At 42.2% G+C, this 26,572-nt stretch overlaps 1 protein-coding gene across 4 annotated transcripts in view; it reads right to left on the bottom strand.

The window, feature by feature from the left end:
- LOC128656607 (zinc finger protein OZF) overlaps positions 1-26,572 on the bottom strand; it is a 254,192-nt gene that overhangs the window by 99,173 nt on the left and 128,447 nt on the right. For all 4 annotated transcript variants that reach the window (XM_053710606.1, XM_053710624.1, XM_053710630.1 and 1 more), the window contains one exon: positions 4,198-4,345. In XM_053710606.1, coding sequence (XP_053566581.1) covers positions 4,198-4,345 — 148 coding nt within the window. The remainder of the gene's footprint in view (positions 1-4,197; positions 4,346-26,572) is intronic.

Here is a 26,572-nt window from a genome sequence, read left to right as displayed (position 1 = left end):
TGATTATGTTTGTGCGTATTACAGTATGTGATTATGTTTGTGCGTATTACAGTATGTGATTATGTTTGTGTATATTACAGTATGTGATTATGTTTGTGTATATTATAGTATGTGATTATGTTTGTGCATATTACAGTATGTGATTATGTTTGTGCATATTACAGTATGTGATTATGTTTGTGTATATTACAGTATGTGATTATGTTTGTGGGTATTACAGTATGTGATTATGTTTGTGTATATTACAGTATGTGATTATGTTTGTGCGTATTACAGTATGTGATTATGTTTGTGCGTATTACAGTATGTGATTATGTTTGTGCATATTATAGTATGTGATTATGTTTGTGTATATTACAGTATGTGATTATGTTTGTGTATATTACAGTATGTGATTATGTTTGTGCATATTACAGTATGTGATTATGTTTGTGTATATTACAGTATGTGATTATGTTTGTGCGTATTACAGTATGTGATTATGTTTGTGTATATTACAGTATGTGATTATGTTTGTGCATATTATAGTATGTGATTATGTTTGTGTATATTATAGTATGTGATTATGTTTGTGTATATTACAGTATGTGATTATGTTTGTGTATATTACAGTATGTGATTATGTTTGTGTATATTACAGTATGTGATTATGTTTGTGCGTATTACAGTATGTGATTATGTTTGTGCGTATTACAGTATGTGATTATGTTTGTGGGTATTATAGTATTTTGATTATGTTTGTGCATATTATAGTATGTGATTATGTTTGTGTATTTTACAGTATGTGATTATGTTTGTGCATATTACAGTATGTGATTATGTTTGTGCATATTACAGTATGTGATTATGTTTGTGCATATTACAGTATGTCATCCAATCAGCCAATAGGATTGAGCTTGCATTCTATTGGCTGATTGGAACAGCCAATAGAATGCGAGATCAATCCTATTGGCTGATTGCATCAGCCAATAGGATTTTTTCCTACCTTAATTCCGATTGGCTGATAGGATTCTATCAGCCAATCAGAATTGAAGGGACGCCATCTTGGATGACGTCACTTAAAGGAACCTTCATTTTTCAGTCGCCGTTGGATGGAAGAGGATGACCCGCTCCGCTCTGGGTGGAAGAAGATAGAAGATGCCGCCTGGATGAAGACTTCTGCCGCTTGGAGGACCTCTTCTGGCCGGATCGGATGAAGACTTCTGCCCCTCTGGACATCCACTTGTGCCCAGCTGGGTGAAGACGGTTCAAGGTAGGGTGATCTTCAAGGGAGTAGTGTTAGGTTTTTTTAAGGGGGGATTGGGTGGGTTTTAGTGTAGGGTTGGGTGTGTGGGTGGTGGGTTTTAATGTTGGGGGGGGTATTGTATTTTTTTTTTACAGGTAAAAGAGCTGATTACTTTGGGATAATGCCCCGCAAAAGTCCCTTTTAAGGGCTATTTGTAATTTAGTATAGGGTAGGGAATTTTATTATTTTGGGGGGCTTTTTTATTTTATTAGGGGGATTAGATTAGGTGTAATTAGTTTAAAAAAAATGTAATTCTTTTTTATTTTATGTAATTTAGGGGTTTTTTTGTACTTTAGTTTATTTAATTTAAATTGTAGTTAATTGTAGGTAATTTATGTAATTAATTTAATGATAGTGTAGTGTTAGGTGTAATTGTAACTTAGGTAGATTTGTATTTATTTTAACTAGGAAGTTATTAAATAGTTAATAACTATTTAATAACTATTGTACCTAGTTAAAATGAATACAAAGTTGCCTGTAAAATAAATATAAATCCTAAACTAGCTACAATGCAACTATTAGTTATATTGTAGCTAGCTTAGGGTTTATTTTATAGGTAAAGTATTTAGTTTTAAATAGGAATAATTTATTTAATTGTAGTAAATTTATTTAGATGTATTTAAATTATATTTAAGTTAGGGGGGTGTTAGGGGTTAATACATTTATTATAGTGGCGGCGCCGTTGGGGGGGGCAGATTAGGGGTTAATAAAAATAATGTAGGTATCGGCGATGTTGGGGGCAGTAGATTAGGGGTTCATAAGTATAATGTAGGTGGCGGCGGTGTCCAGAGCGGCAGATTAGGGGTTAATAATATAATGTAGGTGGTGACGATGTTGGGGGCAGCAGATTAGGGGATAATAAGTGTAAGATTAGGGGTGTTTAGACCCGGGGTTCATGTTAGGGTGTTAGGTGCAGACATAAAATTAATTTCCCCATAGGAAACAATGGGGCTGCGTTAGGAGCTGAATGCTGCTTTTTAGCAGCAGTTAGGTTTTTTTTTCAGCAGGCTCAGCCCCATTGTTTCCTATGGGGAAATCGTGCACAAGCACATTTTGCCAGCTTACCGCTACCGTAAGCAGTGCTGAGGCTAACGCCGTCTTGAAGAAAACCTGTAATACCAGCGTTGTCATAAGTGAGCGGTAAGAAAAAAAGGCTCATTAGCACCGCACAGCTTTACCGACAAAAACTCGTAATCTAGCCGATAGTGTGCTACCTGTGTGTTCTATTAGCAGTAAGAGCCTCAGACACCGCCATCTTCAACTGCGCGGTAAAGTCTGACGGTAAAAAGCTCCCTCCAGACGAAGGATAAGGTGTGCTACGGGAAGCTGCATGTGACAATGGAGATGACTGATGGGTATGCAACTCACTGGACGGCGAGTCCTCAGAGGTGGATGGCTCAGTAGTACTACTAAAGCGGTTAACCTTCTTAGACATAATAAGCTTGTTGATGCATATGGAACATAGTTGAGAGGGCGGGCACACCAAGGCCTCCTCACAATATAGACAGGTATTACTATTAGGGATAGAGGGAGTACCCTCAAGCATATCAGAATCCTCCTTAGCTTGCGCTAACAGTAGGATACAGAATAAATTAACTTTTTATTTATTACGGTACCTTTTTTCTCCCAATGACTGGGGCACTTACCACCTCCTAGACCCAGGCAACCAGAGAAAGAAGCGACCTCTCCGACAGCTAGCTCGGTCAGGAAAGAGAAAACGAAAGTGTGACCACACCCAGTCATGTGGTGCGCAAGGCAGGACTGCCCCTGCTATGAGAAAAAGCGCGCCAAGACATCAAGCTGTGCAGCGTTCAAAGTGAAAGTAAAAACCTGTATGTTCCGTTACTGCATAACAACAGTCTATGACCCTAAAAAAATCTCACACATAAAGCAGCATAAAATCAAAGTAACACATTTGATTAATCCCCACTGTTCAATAACCTTCTTTAGGAGATATTAACCCATGATTCTATTAAGATAAAAGGAGCCACACTGTGACCCTGTCTTCAGCGTTTTCAACATAAGTAAAAATTTAAACGATCTTACCAGAATCCGTGCTGTGGAACAGAAACACAGCCTCTCAAGTGTGACGGTCTTGTAGCATCGCTCCTGACATGGACTTGAGTGAAGAAAAAGCAGATCGTGAAACTCGTGGTTGCTTAAGGAGCTGTTAGCAGGCAGTCTGGATGTGTTTGTAGGAAGACTCTACCTGCATCTCCAGACTCTAACTTTCGTCAATGCTCTCACTGAGAGGCTGACAAGACTACTTAAACTCCAGTCCCATATTGAAGGGCACATATCCCTCCTGAGGAACAACTCCGAAATCTTCTGACACTTTTCTGCCATCCTCCTGTGATGAAAGACAAAGAATGACTGGGGGAAGTGGGAGAGGTATTTAAGCCTTTGGCTGGGGTGTCTTTGCCCCCTCCTGGTGGCCAGGTTCAGTATTTCCCAACAGTAAGGAATGAAGCCGTGGACTCTCCTTATATTAAGAAAGAAAAGAATGTAATTGTATTGATACCATGACATAGGCGCTGAATAAAGAATTACGTTTCTTTTGCCTGTAGATAATGTTATTGATCTGTGTATATATCTCTGCAACTGGTCAGCTAGCTGGGAAGCTTTTAATGACCCAGACTGCACTATCTGAGTACTCTGCACACTAGGGGGTTTATTCATTTGTGGGGATACCACCCTGACCTACTACTGCCTTCTTTTCTTTCTTTTTTCCGATTTATTCAGACGTTATTAAATGTGACAGTAATACAGGAATAAATGACCTTTTTACAAATGTTCTGTAAACCAGATGATGACATTCATGTGTTATACATCTGCAGCAGCTTCTACAAACATGCAAAGGTCTGTCTGATGGATTTAAGAAACACATTTAGTAACAGGGAACCCCATATTACCTAATGCTCCGTGTACCGAAATCTTCAATGCACTGATAGGTTGAGCAGTCTTCATCATCAGGTCCTTGTAAACGTCCTTGTGTCCCTCTATATAATCCCACTCCTCCATAGTGAAATAGACGGCAACATCATCACACTTTATAGGGACCTGAAACACACACACTAGCTGCTAGTCTTGAGAGAGGCCCTTTTTTGAGGGCAGAAACGCGTTGACATATTGGTAAGCATTACTTTAATCTTTACTTCATTCTCATATTGGATACACTATGTTGTGAATTTCTTTTTTTACAGGGACACTTTTTAGGATACCATAGGAGCAGCTGACAGGTGCTAGGATCCAATCAGCTACTTCAGCAACCACACTCAGGAATTTGGATCTGTTAAAGTAACTAACATTGGAAGGAATCAATTTCCTCACTTTCACCTTGCTTTTCATCACCCATTTTTTCCATTTTTTAGTTTTGATTGACTTATTTTTGTTCTTCACTAACATTTGTTGATCAACTTTTTGAACACTTTTTTGGATTATATTTTATATTTTTTATTTTTTTTATTTTTTATGTTATTGCATATTGTGTATTTTATTTAATTATATCTTAACCTCACTGGATTAAGTAGCTAGCATTTTTATATCCATTTGCACTCACTCACTATTTGATTGTATCTATACAATTATTTTGCTACCCCCCTTTTTTTTGCACTGCAGTGCATTTTTCTATTTTTTGGAACACTATTTTTGTAACACTAATTTTGAACACTATTGTTTGTATTATTGTTTATTAGTTTTTTGCTTGATGCACTTGCTACAGTTGTACTTAGGCTAATTCTGTTTTATCAGTATACACTCTTATTCTGGTGTACCACTCACACTGATCACCTGTTATTACCTCTGTTTTTATTGTAATTATCAGCTTTGGCCCTTTGAGCCGCTTCTGTAAGATATTCCTGTATTTGTAATTTTATTTATATGTGCTTTTTACATTTTTTTATATATAGTCTTTTATTACTGATGCTTTTTAACATGGTTCATTAAATAATCTTCTTTTATCTCTCTGTGAGTATATTTATCCCTTGGCCTCTTGTTGGCGCTGTATTCACTTCTTACTACTTGTGTTACTGATAGAGCCAGGAGAGCAGGGGTAATGTTACTGACAGCATACAGAGGGTAATACACATATCCTATTCAGTCCTGACAGTCACTTGTGTGTGTGTTACTGATAGAGCCAGTAGAGCAGGGGTAATGTTACTGAGAGCATACAGAGGGTAATACACATATCCTATTCAGTCCTGACAGTCACTTGTGTGTGTGTTACTGATAGAGCCAGTAGAGCAGGGGTAATGTTACTGAGAGCATACAGAGGGTAATACACATATCACATTCAGTGCTAATACAGTCACTTGTGTGTGTGTTACTGATAGAGCCAGGAGAGCAGGGGTAATGTTACTGAGAGCATACAGAGGGTAATACACATATCCTATTCAGTCCTGACAGTCACTTGTGTGTGTGTTACTGATAGAGCCAGTAGAGCAGGGGTAATGTTACTGACAGCACACAGAGGGTAATACACATATCCTATTCAGTGCTGATACAGTCACTTGTGTGTGTGTTACTGATAGAGCCAGGAGAGCAGGGGTAATGTTACTGAGAACACACAGAGAGTAATACACATATCCTATTCAGTGCTGATACAGTCACTTGTGTGTGTGTTACTGATAGAGCCAGTAGAGCAGGGGTAATGTTACTGAGAGCATACAGAGGGTAATACACATATCCTATTCAGTGCTGATACAGTCACTTGTGTGTGTGTGTTACTGATAGAGCCAGTAGAGCAGGGGTAATGTTACTGAGAACACACAGAGGGTAATACACATATCCTATTCAGTCCTGACAGTCACTTGTGTGTGTGTTACTGATAGAGCCAGTAGAGCAGGGGTAATGTTACTGAGAGCATACAGAGGGTAATACACATATCCTATTCAGTCCTGACAGTCACTTGTGTGTGTGTTACTGATAGAGCCAGTAGAGCAGGGGTAATGTTACTGAGAGCATACAGAGGGTAATACACATATCCTATTCAGTCCTGACAGTCACTTGTGTGTGTGTTACTGATAGAGCCAGTAGAGCAGGGGTAATGTTACTGACAGCACACAGAGGGTAATACACATATCCTATTCAGTGCTGATACAGTCACTTGTGTGTGTGTTACTGATAGAGCCAGGAGAGCAGGGGTAATGTTACTGAGAACACACAGAGAGTAATACACATATCACATTCAGTGCTAATACAGTCACTTGTGTGTGTGTTACTGATAGAGCCAGGAGAGCAGGGGTAATGTTACTGAGAGCATACAGAGGGTAATACACATATCCTATTCAGTCCTGACAGTCACTTGTGTGTGTGTGTTACTGATAGAGCCAGTAGAGCAGGGGTAATGTTAGTGACAGCACACAGAGGGTAATACACATATCCTATTCAGTCCTGACAGTCACTTGTGTGTGTGTTACTGATAGAGCCAGTAGAGCAGGGGTAATGTTACTGAGAGCATACAGAGGGTAATACACATATCCTATTCAGTCCTGACAGTCACTTGTGTGTGTTACTGATAGAGCCAGTAGAGCAGGGGTAATGTTACTGAGAGCATACAGAGGGTAATACACATATCCTATTCAGTGCTGATACAGTCACTTGTGTGTGTGTTACTGATAGAGCCAGTAGAGCAGGGGTAATGTTACTGAGAGCATACAGAGGGTAATACACATATCCTATTCAGTGCTGATACAGTCACTTGTGTGTGTGTTACTGATAGAGCCAGGAGAGCAGGGGTAATGTTACTGACAGCACACAGAGGGTAATACACATATCCTATTCAGTGCTGATACAGTCACTTGTGTGTGTGTGTTACTGATAGAGCCAGTAGAGCAGGGGTAATGTTACTGAGAACACACAGAGGGTAATACACATATCCTATTCAGTCCTGACAGTCACTTGTGTGTGTGTTACTGATAGAGCCAGTAGAGCAGGGGTAATGTTACTGAGAGCATACAGAGGGTAATACACATATCCTATTCAGTGCTGATACAGTCACTTGTGTGTGTGTTACTGATAGAGCCAGTAGAGCAGGGGTAATGTTACTGAGAGCATACAGAGGGTAATACACATATCCTATTCAGTGCTGATACAGTCACTTGTGTGTGTGTTACTGATAGAGCCAGTAGAACAGGGGTCATGTTACTGAGAACACACAGAGAGTAATACACATATCATATTCAGTGCTAACATACACCTAGATTACGAGTTTTGCATTACGGTTTTAACGCTGAAAAAATGGTAATTTTAGCATAAAAACAGTAACGTAGCCATTACGAGACGTGTCGGTATAGCTATACCGCAAGCATTTTAGCCTGTAACACGTCAATCCCGCACTCAAAATTTTTTCGTTTTTGCGTGGGATTTCAATAGCGCCGGTATTACAAGTTGTGTGGTGAGGCTAAAATGCTTGCGTTCCAGCCTATACTGACACGATATGTTCCGCCATCTGAGACCAGTAGTTATGAGTTTTGTGCAACAAAACTGTTACACAAAACTCATAACTAAAATGTTACAAAGTACACTAACACCCATAAACTACCTATTAACCCCTATTACGCCACCCTCCCGCATCGCAAACACTATATTAAATTTATTAACCCTAATCTGCCGCTCCGACATTGCCACCACTAATAAAAGTAATTAACCCCTATTCCGCTGCTCCCCGACATCGCCACCACTATAATAGTTATGAACCCCTATTCCCCTGCATCCCAACATCGTCCACACTATAATAAAGATATTAACCCCAATTCCGCTGCTCCCCGACATTGCCGCCACTAAATAAAGTTATTAACCCCTAAACGGCCAGCACCCCACATTGCAAAAAAATAAATTAAACAATTAACCCCTAAGGCTAAGAACCCCCTAACTTTAAATTAAAATTAAAATATCCCTATCTTAAAATAAATAAAAACTTACCTGTGAAATAAAAAAATCCTAAGTTTAAACTAACAACCTAACATAACTATTATACTAAAAAGAAAATGTATGCTTACCTGATAAATGTATTTATTTCCTGACACGGTGAGTCCACAGATCATCATAATTACTGTTGGGAATATCACTTCTGATCAGCAGGAGGAGGCAAAGAGCACCACAGGAAAGCTTATAAATATCACTTCCCTACCCACAAACCACAGTCATTCGACCAAAGGGATAGGAGAAAGGAAGTAACATAAGGTGCAGAGGTGCCTGAAGTTTATGGAAAAATAAACTGTCTGAAAAATACAGGGCGGGCCGTGGACTCACCGTGTCAAGAAATAAATACATTTATCAGGTAAGCATATATTTTCTTTTCTTTCTAATGACACTGAGTCCACGGATCATCATAATTACTGTTGGGAACCAATACCCAAGCCAGAGGACACGGATGATAAGGGAGGGACAAGACAGGGAACCTATACAGAAGGCACCACTGCTTGAAGAACCTTTCTCCCAAAAGAAGCCTCAGCCGAAGCAAAAGTATCGAACTTGTAAAATTTTGTAAAAGTGTGTAAAGATGACCAAGTGACAGCTTTGCAAATCTGTTCCACAAAAGATTCATTTTTGAAAGACCAAGTAGAAGAAACAGCCCTTGTGGAATGAGCCGTGATTCTCTCAGGAGGCTGCTGACCAGCAGTCTCATATGCCAAACGAAAAACACTCCTCAGCCAGAAAGAAAGAGAAGTAGCCGTAGCTTTCTGACCCTTGCGCTTCCCAGAAAAAAACAACAAACAAAGAAGAAGACTGGCAAAAATCCTTAGTCGCCTGCAAATAATATTTCAACGCACGAACCACATCCAGGATGTGCACCAACGCTCCTTATGAGAGGAAGGATTAGGACACAAAGAAGGAACAATGATTTCTTGATTAATATTCCTATCCGAAACCACTTTGGGAAGGAAACCTATGGCAGTATGCAGGACCACCTTATCGGAATGAAAAATAAGGTAAGGAGCTTCACACTAAAATGCTGAAAGCTCTGAAACTCTTTGAGCCGCAGAAATGGCAACCAAAAATAAAACCTTCCAGGATAACATCTTGATATCCAAAGAATGCATAGGCTCAAACGGAGCCTGTTGAAGAACTCTAAGAACCAAATTAAGACTCCAAGGAGGAGTAACAAACTTAAACATAGGCCGGATTCTAACCAGGGCCTGACAAAAAGATTGAAAATCTGGCACATCCACCAGACGCTTGTATAACAAAATGAATAAAGCAGAAATTTGACCCTTCAAAAAAGACAAAATCCAAGGTATCCTAACTCTCTGGACTCACACCAATACAGATATTTACGCCATATCTTATAGTAAATTTTTCTAGCCACTCAGAAAACCCACGCTTAGATAATATCAAGCGTTCAATCTCCAAGCAGTCAGCTTCAGAGAAACGAGATTTGGATGAAGGAAGGGCCCCTGAAGTAGATGGTCCTTCCTTAACGGAAGTCTCCAAGGTGGAAGAGATGACATCACCACCAGATCCGCATACCAGATTCTGCGAGGCCACGCCAGAGCAATGAGAATCACTGACGCCCTCTCCTGCCTGATTTGAGCAATGACCCGTGGAAGGAGAGCAAACGGTGGAAAAACATAAGCTAGAATGAAATTCCAAGGAACTGCCAGAGCATCTATCAGTACAGCCTGAGGGTCCCTTGACCTCGACCCGTATCTTGGAAGCTTGGCATTCTGACGAGATGCCATGAGATCCAGCTCCGGCTGTCCCCACTTGAGGATCAAGCTGGAAAACACCTCCCGTTCCCCCTCCCCCGGATGAAAGGTCTGTCTGCTCAGAAAATCTGCTTCCCAATTGTCAACCCCTGGAATTTGGATCGCAGACAGACAGCAGTTGTGAGCCTAGGCCCACTGAATAATCTTGGCTACCTCTGTCACGGCCAAGGAACTCTGAGTTTCTCTCTGATGATTGATGTAAGCCACTGAGGTTATGTTGTCCGACTGGAACCTTATAAACTGGGCTGAAGCTAACTGAGGCCAGGCCAGAAGAGCACTGAAGATTGCCCTCAGTTCTAGGATATTTATGGGAAGAACCGACTCCTCCCAATTCCATAGACCCTGAGCCTTTAACGAGCCCCAGACAGCTCCCCATCCTAGCAGACTGGCATCCGAGGTCACGATCATCCAGGAAGGTCTGCGAAAACAAGTTCCCTGAGAGAGATGATCCTGAGACAACCACCACAGGAGAGAGTCCCTTGATGCCTGATCCAGATCGATTTGTGGAGACGGATCCACATAATCCCCATTCCATTGACTGAGCATGCATAACTGCAGAGGCCTGAGATGGAACCGAGCAAACGGTATGATGTCCATAGCCGACACCATCAGAGCAATGACCTCCATGCACTAAGCCACTGACGGCCGAAGAGAGTAATGAAGGGCAAGACAAGAATTGAAGATCTTTGTTTTTCTGGCCTTTGTCAGAAAAATCTTCATAGATAGAGAGTCTATGATTGTTCCCAAGAACACCACCCTTGTAGCTGGAATCAAGGAACTTTTTCCAAAATTCACCTTCCATCCGTGAGAACGCAGAAAAGACAACATCTCAGTGTGGGAGCTTGCTTGTTGAAAAGATGGCACCTGAACTACAATGTCGTCCTGATACGGCGCCACAGCAACAACCCTGAATCGGAGCACCACCAACAATGCTCCCAGGACCTTTGAGAAAATCCTGGGCACTGTTGACAGACCGAACGGAAGAAGCACAAACTGAAAGTGCCTGTCTAGGAGAGCAAATCTCAGAAACTTGTGATGGTCCCTGTGGATGGGAATATGCAGATATGCATCCTTCAGATCTATCGTTGTCATGAATTGGCCCTCTTGAACCAAAGGAAAAATGGAACGAATAGTGTCCATCTTGAAAGACGGTACTCTGAGGAACTTGTTTACGCTCTTGAGATCTAAAATTGGTCTGAAGGTTCCCTCCTTTTTTGGAACCACAAACAGATTGGAATAGAATCCCAGACCCTGCTCTTGTACTGGAACAGGAACTATCACTCCCATGTCGGAAAGATCCTGAACACAACGTAAGAATGCCTCTCTCTTTATCTGGTCTACAGATAACCTGGAGAGAAGGAACCTGCCCCTGGGAGGAAAGGCCTTAAACTCTAACTTGTATCCCTGGGACACAATGTCCACCTCCCAAGGATCCGGGACATCCCAAACCCAAGCGAAAAAATAAAGTCTTTCCACCACTTCTTAGATTGCTTCCCCTTAATCCAAGACTGATTGGACTTCTAGGATGACTTAGACCGCTCCTGCATGGAAGAGGAGGGGGAAGGCTTACCAGAAAAGTTTAGAAAGGAACGAAAATTACTGACGACTATTCTGCTTATTTCTTTTATCCTGAGGGAGAGAATGCCCCTTTCCTCCCGTAAAATCAGAAATAATCTCAGCCAAACCTGGCCCAAACAAGGTCTTACCCTTGTAAGGAATCCACAAAAGCTTAGATTTAGAGGACACATCCACAGACCAGGACATCAACCATAAGGCTCTTGCTCGCCAGTATAGCAAAGCCAGAAATCTTTGCTCCCAATTTAATGACTTGTAAGGAAGCATCCGTAATAAAGGAATTGACCAACTAAAGAGCCTTAATCCTATCATGGATCTCCTCAAGAGGAGTATCAGTCTGAATAGATTCAGACAATGCATCAAACCAATATGCTGCCGCACTGGTGACAGTAGCAATACACACCGCAGGCTGCCATTGTAAACCCTGGTGAACATACATCCTCTTAAAGGGACAGTCTAGGCCAACATAAACTTTCATGATTCAGATAGAGCATGTAATTTTAAACAATTTTCCAATTTACTTTTATCACCAATTTTGCTTTGTTCTCTTGGTATTCTTAGTTGAAAGCTTAACCTAGGAGGTTCATATCCTAATTTCTTAGACCTTGAAGCCCACCTCTTTCAGATTGCATTTTAACAGTTTTTCACCACTAGAGGGTGTTAGTTCATGTATTTCATATAGATAACACTGTGTTCGTGCACAAGAAGTTACCTGGGAGCAGGCACTGATTGGCTAGACTACAAGTCTGTCAAAAGAACTGAAAAAGGGGCAGTTTGCAGAGGCTTAGATACAAGATAATCACAGAGGTTAAAAGTATATTATTATAACTGTGTTGGTTATGCAAAACTGGGAAATGGGTAATAAAGGGAATTTCTATCTTTTAAAACAATACAAATTCTGGTGTAGACTGTCCCTTTAAGTAATGCTTCCAACTTGTTATCCATAGGATCCTTAAAGGAACAGCTATCTTCAATAGGAATAGTGGTTCTCTTAGCCAAGGTGGAAATTGCTCCTTCCACCTTGATAACCGTCTGCCAAGACTCCTTGATAAAATCAGCAATTGGAAACATCTTCTTGAAAATTGGAGAAGGGGAAAAGGGAATCCCAGGCTTCTTCCACTCCCGTGAAATAATCTCTGAAGCATGGTCTGGAACAGGAAATACCTCCACTGCGGAAGGTACATCAAAGTACGTATTCAGCTTACTAGACTTCTTAGGAGTCACTATGACCTTTGTGTCAGAGTCGTCCAAGGTAGCCAAAACCTTCTTAAGCAACAAACAGAGATGCTCTAGCTTAAACCTGGAGGATACAACTTCAGCATCAGAAGAAGGAATTACACTGTCAGAATCTGAGACTTCACCCTCAGACGCTACAGAAGTATCTTCCTCCTCAGACTTATGGGAAGAAACATTCAACATAGCCGCAGCTGAATCAGAAACCATACTCACTGACTCCCTATATTTCCTTTTATGCATCCCCTTCAGCATAGGAAAAGCAGACAGAGCATCAGAAACCGCAAGGCTAGCCATGTCTTGCAATGTGATTCCAACCGGAGTATGAGAGGAAACGCAGGGCACTGCATGTTAAGAGTATAAGGTTTGGGACGCTTGAAAAGATAGCTGCGGCATAGCTTGAACAGGAGACCGCTGAACAGCATCCGCCTTAGACAATGATGGCTTAGATTCAAAAAGTGTATCCCTGTAATGCAATGTTCTCAAATACATGAGAAACAAAAAGGGATTGGTGGTTCCACATTAGCATCAAAACACAATGAACAACATCTTGCAGGGCATCTTGGTCCATCTTTACCCAATAAATAACAAAAAATAAAAGAAAATACCTTAATTAAACTTTTTGTCAATTTAGAAATTAATGCAATAAAAACGTTACTGTACCTTTAAAATTTAAAGTAACGTTAAATATTTTTTGCAGAGCAACATCTCTAAATAAATCACTCAGGCAGCCTCTACACCTCAGCAAGCCTTGCTGAGGTGCCTACCTGTCCTGCTGGCTACCGGAGCAACTGAAGAGAAAGATCCGGACTCAACACCTTCCAGATAGCAGACTGCCGCTCACACAGACCGCAGAGCCACACCAAACCGTTCCGGCACTCCGGAAACAGAGAAAAATCGTGCAACTCTTTTGCTGCTTCTGACAAGCCCCACCCATCGTGGTCATACCCGACCAAAGCTCCTGGCCGGCATTACTCCTACTATGGAGAAACAGCCGCCTAGAGTAGTAGAAACACACATAAACAGTGCATATCCAAACCGGAACACACCACCACTGAGCCCTATTAAAAAAATCTTAAAAGACTTTAAATAAAACCTAACGTCCCAGTGCCCTGCACAAACTGCCCTACAAAATCCTGTTCACCTAACAGGATAATGAATAACCACGTCCCATATATAACAGAATTAACTGTTAACGTGCCAAAAGTCTTTTCTTCCTCTTAGAAAATAAAAACTTAGCACTTACCTTAAAATAAATCTGCCTGGCAGCAGGGTAGCTCACAAGTTTGAGAGGCATCCTCCTCACATGGACCTGTGGAAAATAAAGACTGAATAATTCTACACAGGCTTTCCAATTAGGGCAGCAACAAACAGTTTGAGAGGCACAGTGGGGATTATACCCCACAAGTTCTCAAATGCTTAAAAGCCACCACTGCTCTACTGAAGAGACTGATATGGACTACGGCTAAACCCCAGAAAAATATCAGAGCAACCCTGCTCTGCTTTAAAATAAACTCTTGATTGAAGAAATTCTTTCAGACACCTAAACTTTACCACCTCCTTGCAACTGTTACAGGCAAAGAGAATGACTGGGGTTTGTGGGTAGGGAAGTATTTATCAGCTTTGCTGTGGTGCTCTTTGCCTCCTTCTGCTGGTCAGGAGTGATATTCCCAACAGTAATTATGATCATCCGTGGACTCACCGTGTCATTAGAAAGAAATTAAAATAACTACAAATTAAATAAACTAAATTACACATTTAAAAAACCTAACACTACTAAAAAAATTCAATTCTAAAATTACAAAAAATAAACTAAATTATCAAAAACAAAACAAAACAATTTCTCCTATTCTAATAGCCCTATATATAAAAAAAAAAAAAACCTAGCCTACAATAAACTACCAATAGCCCTTAAAAGGGCCGTTTGTATGGGCATTGCCCTAAATAAATCAACTCTTTTACCTGTAAAAAAAAGAACACCCAACCAACCCCCAAAATAAAAAAACTAACTAACAAAAACCTAAGCTACCCATTGCCCTGAAAAGGGCATTTGTATGGGAATTGCCCTTAAAAGTGGTATTTAGCTCTTTTGCATTGCCCTGAAAAGGGCATTAAGCTCTTTTAAAAAAAGCCCAAACCCTAATTTTAAAAAAGAAAAAAAAAAACACCCAAAAAAGTTACAAAAAAACCCTAGCACTAACCCCCGACGATCCACTTACAGTTTCTGAAGTCCGGACATCCAGGTGGCAAGAAGTCTTCATCTAGGCGGCGAGAAGTCTTCATCCAGGCAGCAAGAAGTCTTCACCCATCCAGGCGACGTCTTCTATCTTCATCCCGGCGGCGCGGAGCGGATCAATCCATGAAGACATCCGGTGCAGAACGTCTTCTTCATACAGTCACCGCCGTACACTGAATCTTCAATGCAAGGGAGCCTTTTCAAAATGGCGTCCCTTGCATTCCTATTGGCTGATTTGATTATTTAAATTCAAATCAGCCAATAGGATGAGAGCTACTGAAATTCCGGACTACAGAAACTGTAAGTGGATCGTTTTTTTTTAGCTTAGGGTTTGGGCTTTTTTAAAAGAGCTAAATGCCCTTATCAGGGCAATGCCCAAACAAATGCCCTATTCAGGGCAATGGGTAGCTTAGGTTTTTGTTAGAGTTAGGTTTTTTTTATTTTGGGGGGTTGGTTGGGTGGTGGGTTTTACTGTTGGGGGGACTAAGTAATTTTTTAAGGTAAAAGAGCTGTTTAACTTAGGGCAATGCCCTACAAAAGGACCTTTTAAGGGCTATAGGTAGTTTATTGTAGGCTATGTTTTTTTATTTTGGGGGGATTTTTTATTTTTATAGGGCTATTAGATTAGGTATAATTGTTTTTATTTTGGATAATTTTGATTATCCAAAATAGTTAGTTAGTTTTTTTAATGTGTAATTTAGTTTTTTAAAATTTGTAGTTATTTTAATTTTAGTATAATAGTTATTTTAGGTTAATTGTTAGTTTAAACTTAGTTTTTTTTTTATTTCACATGTAAGTTTTTATTTATTTTAAGATAGGGATATTGTAATTTTAATTTAAAGTTATGGGGTTGTTAGGTTTAGGGGTTAATAGTTTAATTTAGTTTTCTGCGATGTGGGGGACTGGCGGTTTAGGGGTTAATAGGTTTATTTAGTGGTGGTGATGTGGGAGGCCAGAGTTTTAGGGGTTTATAACTTTATTTAATGGCCGCGATGTAGGGGACCGGCAGAATAGGGGTTAATATCTTTATTATAGTGTCTGGGATGTTGACGTGCGGGGGTATAGGGGTTAATAACTTTATTATAGTGGCGGCAATGTCGGGAGCGGCAGATTAAGGGTTAATAACTTTATTTCAGTGTTGGCGATGTTAGGGGCAGCAGATTAACGGTGTTTAGACTTGGGGTTTATGTCAGGGTGTTAGGTTTAAACGTAACTTTTTATCCCCATAGACATCAATGGGGTTGCGTTAAGGCGATCACCATTCCGCGCTTCAGGTGTTAGTTATTTTTCTAACACTCTCTCCCCATTGATGCCTACGGGGTAAGCGTGCACGAGCACATATTCTCAGCCCTTGGATTTTGTGCGGTATGGAGCTCATCGCCACCATATCGCACGCACAAGGCGGCTTTTTAGAAACTTGTAATGGCAGTGCTATGGAGGGTGTAATAACGCAACTTTTGTTGCGTTCGTTTCGAACCCTCTATAGCACTAAAATTGTAATCTAGGTGTTTGTCACTTGTGTTACTGATAGAGCCAGGAGAGCAGGGGTAATGTTACTGAGAGCACACAGAGGGTAATACTCATATCCTATTCAGTGCTGATACAGTCACTTGTGTGTGTGTTACTGATAGAGCAAGGAGAGCAGGGGTCATGTTACTGACAGCACACAGAGGGTAATACTCATATCCTATTCAGTGCTGATACATAAACGTGTGTGTGTGTTACTGATATAGCCAGGAGAGCAAGTGTATTGTTACTGACAGTACATAGAGGGTAATACACATATCCTATTCAGTGCTGATACAGTCACTTGTGTGTGTGTGTGTGTGTGTTACTGATAGAGCCAGGAGAGCAGGGGTAATGTTACTGAGAGCACACAGAGGGTAATACTCATATCCCATTCAGTGCTGATACAGTCACTTGTGTGTGTGTGTTACTGATAGAGCCAGGAGAGCAGGGGTAATGTTACTGAGAGCACACAGAGGGTAATACTCATATCCTATTCAGTGCTGATACAGTCACTTGTGTGTGTGTTACTGATAGAGCAAGGAGAGCAGGGGTCATGTTACTGACAGCACACAGAGGGTAATACTCATATCCTATTCAGTGCTGATACATAAACGTGTGTGTGTGTTACTGATATAGCCAGGAGAGCAAGTGTATTGTTACTGACAGCACACAGAGGGTAATACACATATCCTTTTCAGTGCTGATACAGTCACTTGTGTGTTACTGATAGAGCCAGGAGAGCAAGCGTATTGTTACTGACAGCACACAGAGGGTAATACACATATCCTATTCAGTGCTAATACAGTCACTTGTGTGTGTGTTACTGATAGAGCCAGGAGAGCAGGGGTAATGTTACTGGCAGCACACAGAGGGTAATACACATATCCTATTTAGTCCTGATACAGTCACTTGTGTGTGTGTTACTGATAGAGCCAGGAGAGCAGGGGTAATGTTACTGACAGCACACAGAGGGTAATACACATATCCCGCTCAGTGCTGATAAAGTCACTTGTGTGTGTTACTGATAGAGCCAGGAGAGCAGGGGTAATGTTCCTGACAGAACACAGAGGGTAATACACATATCCTATTTAGTCCTGATACAGTCACTTGTGTGTGTGTTACAGATAGAGCCAGGAGAGCAGGGGTAATGTTACTGACAGCACACAGAGGGTAATACACATATCCTATTCAGTGCTTATACAGTCACTTGTGTGTGTATTACTGATAGAGCCAGGAGAGCAGGGGTAATGTTACTGACAGCACACAGAGGGTAATACACATATCCTATTCAGTGCTGATACAGCCGCGCGCATGTGTGTGTGTGTTACTGATAGAGCCAGGAGAGCAGGGGTAATGTTACTGACAGCACACAGAGGGTAATACACATATCCTATTCAGTGCTGATACAGCCACTTGTGTGTGTGTGTTACTGATAGAGCCAGGAGAGCAGGGGTAATGTTACTGACAGCACACAGAGGGTAATACACATATCATATTCAGTGCTGATACAGTCACTTGTGTGTGTGTGTTACTGATAGAGCCAGGAGAGCAGGGGTAATGTTACTGACCGCACACAGAGGGTAATACACATATCCTATTCAGTCCTGATACAGTCACTTGTGTGTGTGTTACTGATAGAGCCAGGAGAGCAGGGGTAATGTTACTGACAGCACACAGAGGGTAATACACATATCCTATTCAGTGCTGATACAGTCACTTGTGTGTGTTACTGATAGAGCCAGGAGAGCAGGGGTAACATTACTGACAGCACACAGAGGGTAATATACATATCCTATTCAGTGTTGATACAGTCACTTGTGTGTGTGTTACTGATAGAGCCAGGAGAGCAAGGGTAATGCTACTGACAGCACACAGAGGGTAATACACATATCCTATTCAGTCCTGATACAGTCACTTGTGTGTGTGTGTTACTGATAGAGCCAGGAGAGCAGGGGTCACGTTACTGACAGCACACAGAGGGTAATACACATATCCTATTCAGTGCTAATACAGTCACTTGTGTGTGTGTGTTACTGATAGAGCCAGTAGAGCAGGGAAAATGTTAATGACAGCACACAGAGGGTAATACACATATCCTATTCAGTCCTGATACAGTCACTTGTGTGTGTGTGTTACTGATAGAGCCAGGAGAGCAGGGGTAATGTTACTGACAGCACACAGAGGGTAATACACATATCCTATTCAGTGCTTATACAGTCACTTGTGTGTGTATTACTGATAGAGCCAGGAGAGCAGGGGTAATGTTACTGACAGCACAGAGAGGGTAAAACACAAATCCTATTCAGTGCTGATACAGTCACTTGTGTGTGTGTGTTACTGATAGAGCCAGGAGAGCAGGGGTAATGTTACTGACAGCACACAGAGGGTAATACACATATCCTATTCAGTGCTGATACAGTCACTTGTGTGTGTGTGTTACTGATAGAGCCAGGAGAGCAGGGGTAATGTTACTGACCGCACACAGAGGGTAATACACATATCCTATTCAGTCCTGATACAGTCACTTGTGTGTGTGTTACTGATAGATCCAGGAGAGCAGGGGTAATGTTACTGACAGCACACAGAGGGTAATACACATATCCTATTCAGTGCTGATACAGTCACTTGTGTGTGTTACTGATAGAGCCAGGAGAGCAGGGGTAATGTTACTGACAGCACACAGAGGGTAATACACAATTTAGTCCTGACAGTCACTTGTGTGTGTGTTACTGATAAAGCCAGGAGAGCAGGGGTAATGTTACTGACAGCACACAGAGGGTAATACACATATCCTATTCAGTCCTGATAGTCACTTGTGTGTGTGTGTTACTGATAGAGCCAGGAGAGCATGGGTAATGTTACTGACAGCACACAGAGGGTAATACACATATCCAATTCAGTGCTGATACAGTCACTTGTGTGTGTGTTACTGATAGAGCCAGGAGAGCAGGGGTAACGTTACTGACAGCACACAGAGGGTAATACACATATCCTATTCAGTCCTGATACAGTCACTTGTGTGTGTGTTACTGATAGAGCCAGGAGAGCAGAGGTAATGTTACTGACAGCACACAGAGGGTAATACACATATCCTATTCAGTGCTGATACAGTCACTTGTGTGTGTGTTACTGATAGAGCCAGGAGAGCAGGGGTAACGTTACTGACAGCACACAGAGGGTAATATACATATCCTATTCAGTGCTGATACAGTCACTTGTGTGTGTGTTACTGATAGAGCCAGGAGAGCAGGGGTAACGTTACTGACAGCACACAGAGGGTAATACACATATCCTATTCAGTGCTGATACAGTCACTTGTGTGTGTGTTACTGATAGAGCCAGGAGAGCAGGGGTAACGTTACTGACAGCACACAGAGGGTAATACACATATCCTATTCAGTGCTGATACAGTCACTTGTGTGTGTTACTGATAGATCCAGGAGAGCAGGGGTAACGTTACTGACAGCACACAGAGGGTAATACACATATCCTATTCAGTCCTGATACAGTCACTTGTGTGTGTGTGTTACTGATAGAGCCAGGAGAGCAGGGGTAACGTTACTGACAGCACACAGAGGGTAATACACATATCCTATTCAGTCCTGACATAGTCACTTGTGTGTGTCTTACTGATAGAGCCAGGAGAGCAGGGGTAACATTACTGACAGCACACAGAGGGTAATATACATATCCTATTCAGTGCTAATACAGTCACTTGTGTGTGTTACTGATAGAGCCAGGAGAGCAAGGGTAATGTTACTGACAGCACACAGAGGGTATTACACATATCCCATTCAGTGCTGATACAGTCACTTGTGTGTGTTACTGATAGATCCAGGAGAGCAGGGGTAACGTTACTGACAGCACACAGAGGGTAATACACATATCCTATTCAGTCCTGATACAGTCACTTGTGTGTGTGTGTTACTGATAGAGCCAGGAGAGCAGGGGTAATGTTACTGACAGCACACAGAGGGTAATACACATATCCTATTCAGTCCTGACATAGTCACTTGTGTGTGTGTTACTGATAGAGCCAGGAGAGCAGGGGTAACGTTACAGACAGCATACAGAGGGTAATACACATATCCAATTCAGTGTTAATACAGTCACTTGTGTGTGTGTTACTGATAGAGCCAAGAGAGCAGGGGTAATGTTACTGACAGCACACAGGGTAATACACATATCCCATTCAGTGCTAACAGTCACTTGTGTGTGTGTTACTGATAGAGCCAGGAGAGCAGGGTGTTACAAACTGCTATTTGTAACTGGCTCTTTAAATGGAAAATTGCCCTGCTTCCCTGGATTTTGGAGAAGCCTATTTGCCAGCCTCCTTCCTCATGACTATGGCCCCTGGAAGATTGTGCCCCTGAGAGTATATTAACTTTTATTGGGTGTGTATGGCCCTTTAAGAACCGTCTGGGGACATATTGTGACTTTGGTGAACAATGCACTTTTAAGACTATGTCCCCAGACCTGTGAAATTACTTGTCCCTGGCTTTCTCCCACTTGGTTCAGTTTCATTGCGTGCCATTAAGAGTTAATTTTGTTCAATTCTAAATACAAGTTTGCTGGGATCAGCTCTAATTAAGTTTAGTGATAAACCTTACCATTGTCTAATCAGACTGGTAGTGATAAGGTGGACTGCATTGTTTTATTGTGTGTAACTTGTTATCTGCTGAAGTAATGTTGTGGCCTGTCAAAGGGAGTGTCTCTCTATCTAATATCAAATGTGTGATGGGGGATTTTATGCCTCCCCCTGAGAGTGTCCTGTTTGCATGTAACCTCAATAAAAACCAGGCTGTGTGCTCCAGCACATCAGACCTATTTTGACCCTCTAACGTGCAGCTTTGACTCATGTTTGTAGGATACAGCTTATATCACTACAGGGATTGCTATGCTCTATATACTCCCTTAGCTACTGAGCTCCTGTAAGAGCTCTTGTTCCTGGATTCACCTACTGGAGCCTGGTCGTAGGTCCAGGGCGCAGAGCAGACGGCGAGATACCAGCCCAGCAGCGGTGGTTCGTAGAGTCTGCGTTACTTATGGTGGCTACGCAGCAGTTATAGTGTCTACGGTGCTGCTGCTCCTTTGGTGAGCGCTAGGAGCATCCTTTTCTACGGTCCAACTTCCAGCCAGCCTGGAGGCAACCGTAACACAGGGGTAATGTTACTGATAGCACACAGAGGGTAATACTAATATCCTATTCAGTCACTTGTGTGTGTGTTACTGATAGAGCCAGGAGAGCAGGGGTAATGTTACTGACAGCACAAAGAGGGTAATACTAATATGCTATACAGTCCTGATACAGTCACTTGTGTGTGTGTTACTAATAGAGCCAGGAGAGCAGAGGTAATGTTACTGACAGCACACAGAGGGTAATACACATATCCTATTCAGTGCTGATACAGTCACTTGTGTGTGTGTTACTGATAGAGCCAGGAGAGCAGGGGTAACGTTACTGACAGCACACAGAGGGTAATACACATATCCTATTCAGTGCTGATACAGTCACTTGTGTGTGTTTTACTGATAGAGCCAGGGGAGCAGGTGTAACGTTACTGACAGCACACAGAGGGTAATACACATATCCTATTCAGTGCTGATACAGTCACTTGTGTGTGTTACTGATAGATCCAGGAGAGCAGGGGTAACGTTACTGACAGCACACAGAGGGTAATACACATATCCTATTCAGTCCTGATACAGTCACTTGTGTGTGTGTGTTACTGATAGAGCCAGGAGAGCAGGGGTAACGTTACTGACAGCACACAGAGGGTAATACACATATCCTATTCAGTCCTGACATAGTCACTTGTGTGTGTGTTACTGATAGAGCCAGGAGAGCAGGGGTAACATTACTGACAGCACACAGAGGGTAATATACATATCCTATTCAGTGCTAATACAGTCACTTGTGTGTGTTACTGATAGAGCCAGGAGAGCAGGGGTAATGTTACTGACAGCACACAGAGGGTAATACACATATCCTATTCAGTCCTGACATAGTCACTTGTGTGTGTGTTACTGATAGAGCCAGGAGAGCAGGGGTAACGTTACTGACAGCATACAGAGGGTAATACACATATCCAATTCAGTGTTAATACAGTCACTTGTGTGTGTGTTACTGATAGAGCCAAGAGAGCAGGGGTAATGTTACTGACAGCACACAGGGTAATACACATATCCCATTCAGTGCTAACAGTCACTTGTGTGTGTGTTACTGATAGAGCCAGGAGAGCAGGGTGTTACAAACTGCTATTTGTGACTGGCCCTTTAAATGGAAGGTTGCCCTGCTTCCCTGGATTTTGGAGAAGCCTATTTGCCAGCCTCCTTCCTCATGACTATGGCCCCTGGAAGATTGTGCCCCTGAGAGTATATTAACTTTTATTGGGTGTGTATGGCCCTTTAAGAACCGTCTGGGGACATATTGTGACTTTGGTGAACAATGCCCTTTTAAGACTATGTCCCCAGACCTGTGAAATGACTTGTTCCTGGCTTTCTCCCACTTGGTTCAGTTTCATTGCGTGCCATTAAGAGTTAATTTTGTTCAATTCTAAATACAAGTTTGCTGGGATCAGCTCTAATTAAGTTTAGTGATAAAACATTCCCATTGTCTAATCAGACTAGTATTGATAAGGTGGACTGCATTGTTTTATTGTGTGTAACTTGTTATCTGCTGAAGTAATGTTGTGGCCTGTCAAAGGGAGTGTCTCTCTATCTAATATCAAATGTGTGATGGGGGATTTTATGTCTCCCCCTGAGAGTGTCCTGTTTGCATGTAACCTCAATAAAAACCAGGCTGTGTGCTCCAGCACATCAGACCTATTTTGACCCTCTAACGTGCAGCTTTGACTCATGTTTGTAGGATACAGCTTATATCACTACAGGGATTGCTATGCTCTATATACTCCCTTAGCTACTGAGCTCCTGTAAGAGCTCTTGTTCCTGGATTCACCTACTGGAGCCTGGTCGTAGGTCCAGGGCGCAGAGCAGACGGCGAGATACCAGCCCAGCAGCGGTGGTTCGTAGAGTCTGCGTTACTTATGGTGGCTACGCAGCAGTTATAGTGTCTACGGTGCTGCTGCTCCTTTGGTGAGCGCTAGGAGCATCCTTTTCTACGGTCCAACTTCCAGCCAGCCTGGAGGCAACCGTAACACAGGGGTAATGTTACTGATAGCACACAGAGGGTAATACTAATATCCTATTCAGTCACTTGTGTGTGTGTGTTACTGATAGAGCCAGGAGAGCAGGGGTAATGTTACTGACAGCACAAAGAGGGTAATACTAATATGCTATTCAGTCCTGATACAGTCACTTGTGTGTGTGTTACTAATAGAGCCAGGAGAGCAGGGGTAACGTTACTGACAGCATACAGAGGGTAATACTAATATCCTATTCAGTCACTTGTGTGTGTGTTACTGATAGAACCAGGAGAGCAGGGGTAATGTTACTGACAGCATACAGAGGGTAATACACATATCCTATTGAGTGCTGATACAGTCACTTGTATGTGTGTGTTACTGATAGAGCCAGGAGAGCAGGGGTCATGTTACTGACAGCACACAGAGGGTAATACACATATCCCATTCAGTGCTGATACAGTCACGTGTGTGTGTTACTGACAGAGCCAGGAGAGGGGGTAATGTTACTGACAGCATACAGAGAGTAATACTCATATACCATTCAGTCACTTGTGTGTGTGTTACTGATAGAGCCAGGAGAGCAGGGGTAATGTTACTGACAGCACATAGAGGGTAATACACATATCCTATTCAGTGCTGATACAGTCACTTGTGTGTTTGTTACTGATAGAGCCAGGAGAGCAGGGGTAACGTTACTGACAGCACACAGAGGGTAATACACATATCCCATTCAGTCCTGATAAGTGACTTGTGTGTGTGTGTTACTGATAGAGCCAGGAGAGCAGGGGTAAGGTTACTGACAGCACACAGAGGGTAATACACATATCCTATTCAGTGCTGATATAGTAACTTGTGTGTGTGTGTTACTGATAGAGCCAGGAGATCAGGAGTAATGTTACTGACAGCACACAGAGGGTAATACTCATATCCTATTCAGTGCTGATACAGTCACTTGTGTGTGTGTGTTACTGATAGAGCCAGGAGAGCAGGGGTAATGTTACTGACAGCACACAGAGGGTAATACACATATCCAATTCAGTGTTGATACAGTCACTTGTGTGTGTGTGTTACTGATAGAGCCAGGAGAGCAGGGGTAAGGTTACTGACAGCACACAGAGGGTAATACACATATCCTATTCAGTGCTGATATAGTAACTTGTGTGTGTGTGTTACTGATAGAGCCAGGAGATCAGGAGTAATGTTACTGACAGCACACAGAGGGTAATACTCATATCCTATTCAGTGCTGATACAGTCACTTGTGTGTGTGTTACTGATAGAGCCAGGAGATCAGGAGTAATGTTACTGACAGCACACAGAGGGTAATACACATATCCTATTCAGTGCTGATACAGTCACTTGTGTGTGTGTGTGTTACTGATAGAGCCAGGAGAGCAGGGGTAATGTTACTGACAGCACACAGAGGGTAATACACATATCCTATTCAGTGCTGATACAGTCACTTGTGTGTGTGTGTTACTGATAGAGCCAGGAGAGCAGGGGTAATGTTACTGACAGCACACAGAGGGTAATACACATATCCTATTTAGTGCTAATACAGTCACTTGTGTGTGTGTTACTGATAGAGCCAGGACAGCAGGGGTAATGTTACTGACAGCACACAGAGGGTAATACACATATCCTATTCAGTGCTGATACAGTCACTTGTGTGTGTGTGATACTGATAGAGCCAGGAGAGCAGGGGTAATGTTACTGACAGCACACAGAGGGTAATACACATATCCAATTCAAAGAGAAAGAGAGAGGCGCCTCATGGGACAGTATCGTAACAACCAGAGAAGGCAAACAATGAGGCAGCCCGTGATGGGGTATACTCACAAGGATAGCGGCATATGAGAATGCCTAGTAGAGCGGGACAGGACTTTAGGTCGCCCGACAGACATACACAGCAGTGCGGATACACATATCCTATTCAGTCCTGATACAGTCACTTGTGTGTGTGTTACTAATAGAGCCAGGAGAGCAGGGGTAACATTACTGACGGCACACAGAGGGTAATACACATATCCTATTCAGTCCTGATACAGTCACTTGTGTGTGTGTTACTGATAGAGCCAGTGGAGCAGAGGTAACGTCACTGACAGCACAAAGAGGGTAATACACATATCCTATTCAGTGCTAATACAGTCACGTGTGTGTGTGTGTTACTGATAGAGCCTGGACAGCAGGGGTAATGTTACTGAGAGCACACAGAGGGTAATACACATATCCTATTCAGTGCTGATACAGTCACTTGTGTGTGTGTTACTGATAGAGCCTGGACAGCAGGGGTAATGTTACTGAGAGCACACAGAGGGTAATACACATATCCTATTCAGTGCTGATACAGTAACTTGTGTGTGTGTTACTGATAGAGCTAGGAGAGCAGGGGTAATGTTACTGAGAGCACAAAGAGGGTAATACACACATCCCATTCAGTGCTGATACAGTCACTTGTGTGTGTGTATTACTGATAGAGCCAGGAGAGCAGGGGTAATGTTACTGAGAGCACAAAGAGGGTAATACACACATCCAATTCAGTACTGATACAGTCACGTGTGTGTGTGTTACTGATAGAGCCAGGAGAGCAAGGGTAACATTACTGACAGCACACAGAGGGTAATACACATATCCCATTCAGTGCTGATACAGTCACGTGTGTGTGTGTGTTACTGATAGAGCCTGGACAGCAGGGGTAATGTTACTGAGAGCACACAGAGGGTAATACACATATCCTATTCAGTGCTGATACAGTCACTTGTGTGTGTGTTACTGATAGAGCCTGGACAGCAGGGGTAATGTTACTGAGAGCACACAGAGGGTAATACACATATCCTATTCAGTGCTGATACAGTAACTTGTGTGTGTGTTACTGATAGAGC

Source organism: Bombina bombina, chromosome 1 (assembly GCF_027579735.1).
Source record: "Bombina bombina isolate aBomBom1 chromosome 1, aBomBom1.pri, whole genome shotgun sequence".
NCBI classification, from domain to species: domain Eukaryota; kingdom Metazoa; phylum Chordata; class Amphibia; order Anura; family Bombinatoridae; genus Bombina; species Bombina bombina.
The sequence above is the reverse complement of the archived record's forward strand: the minus strand, read 5'-3'. Positions and strand labels throughout refer to the sequence as shown.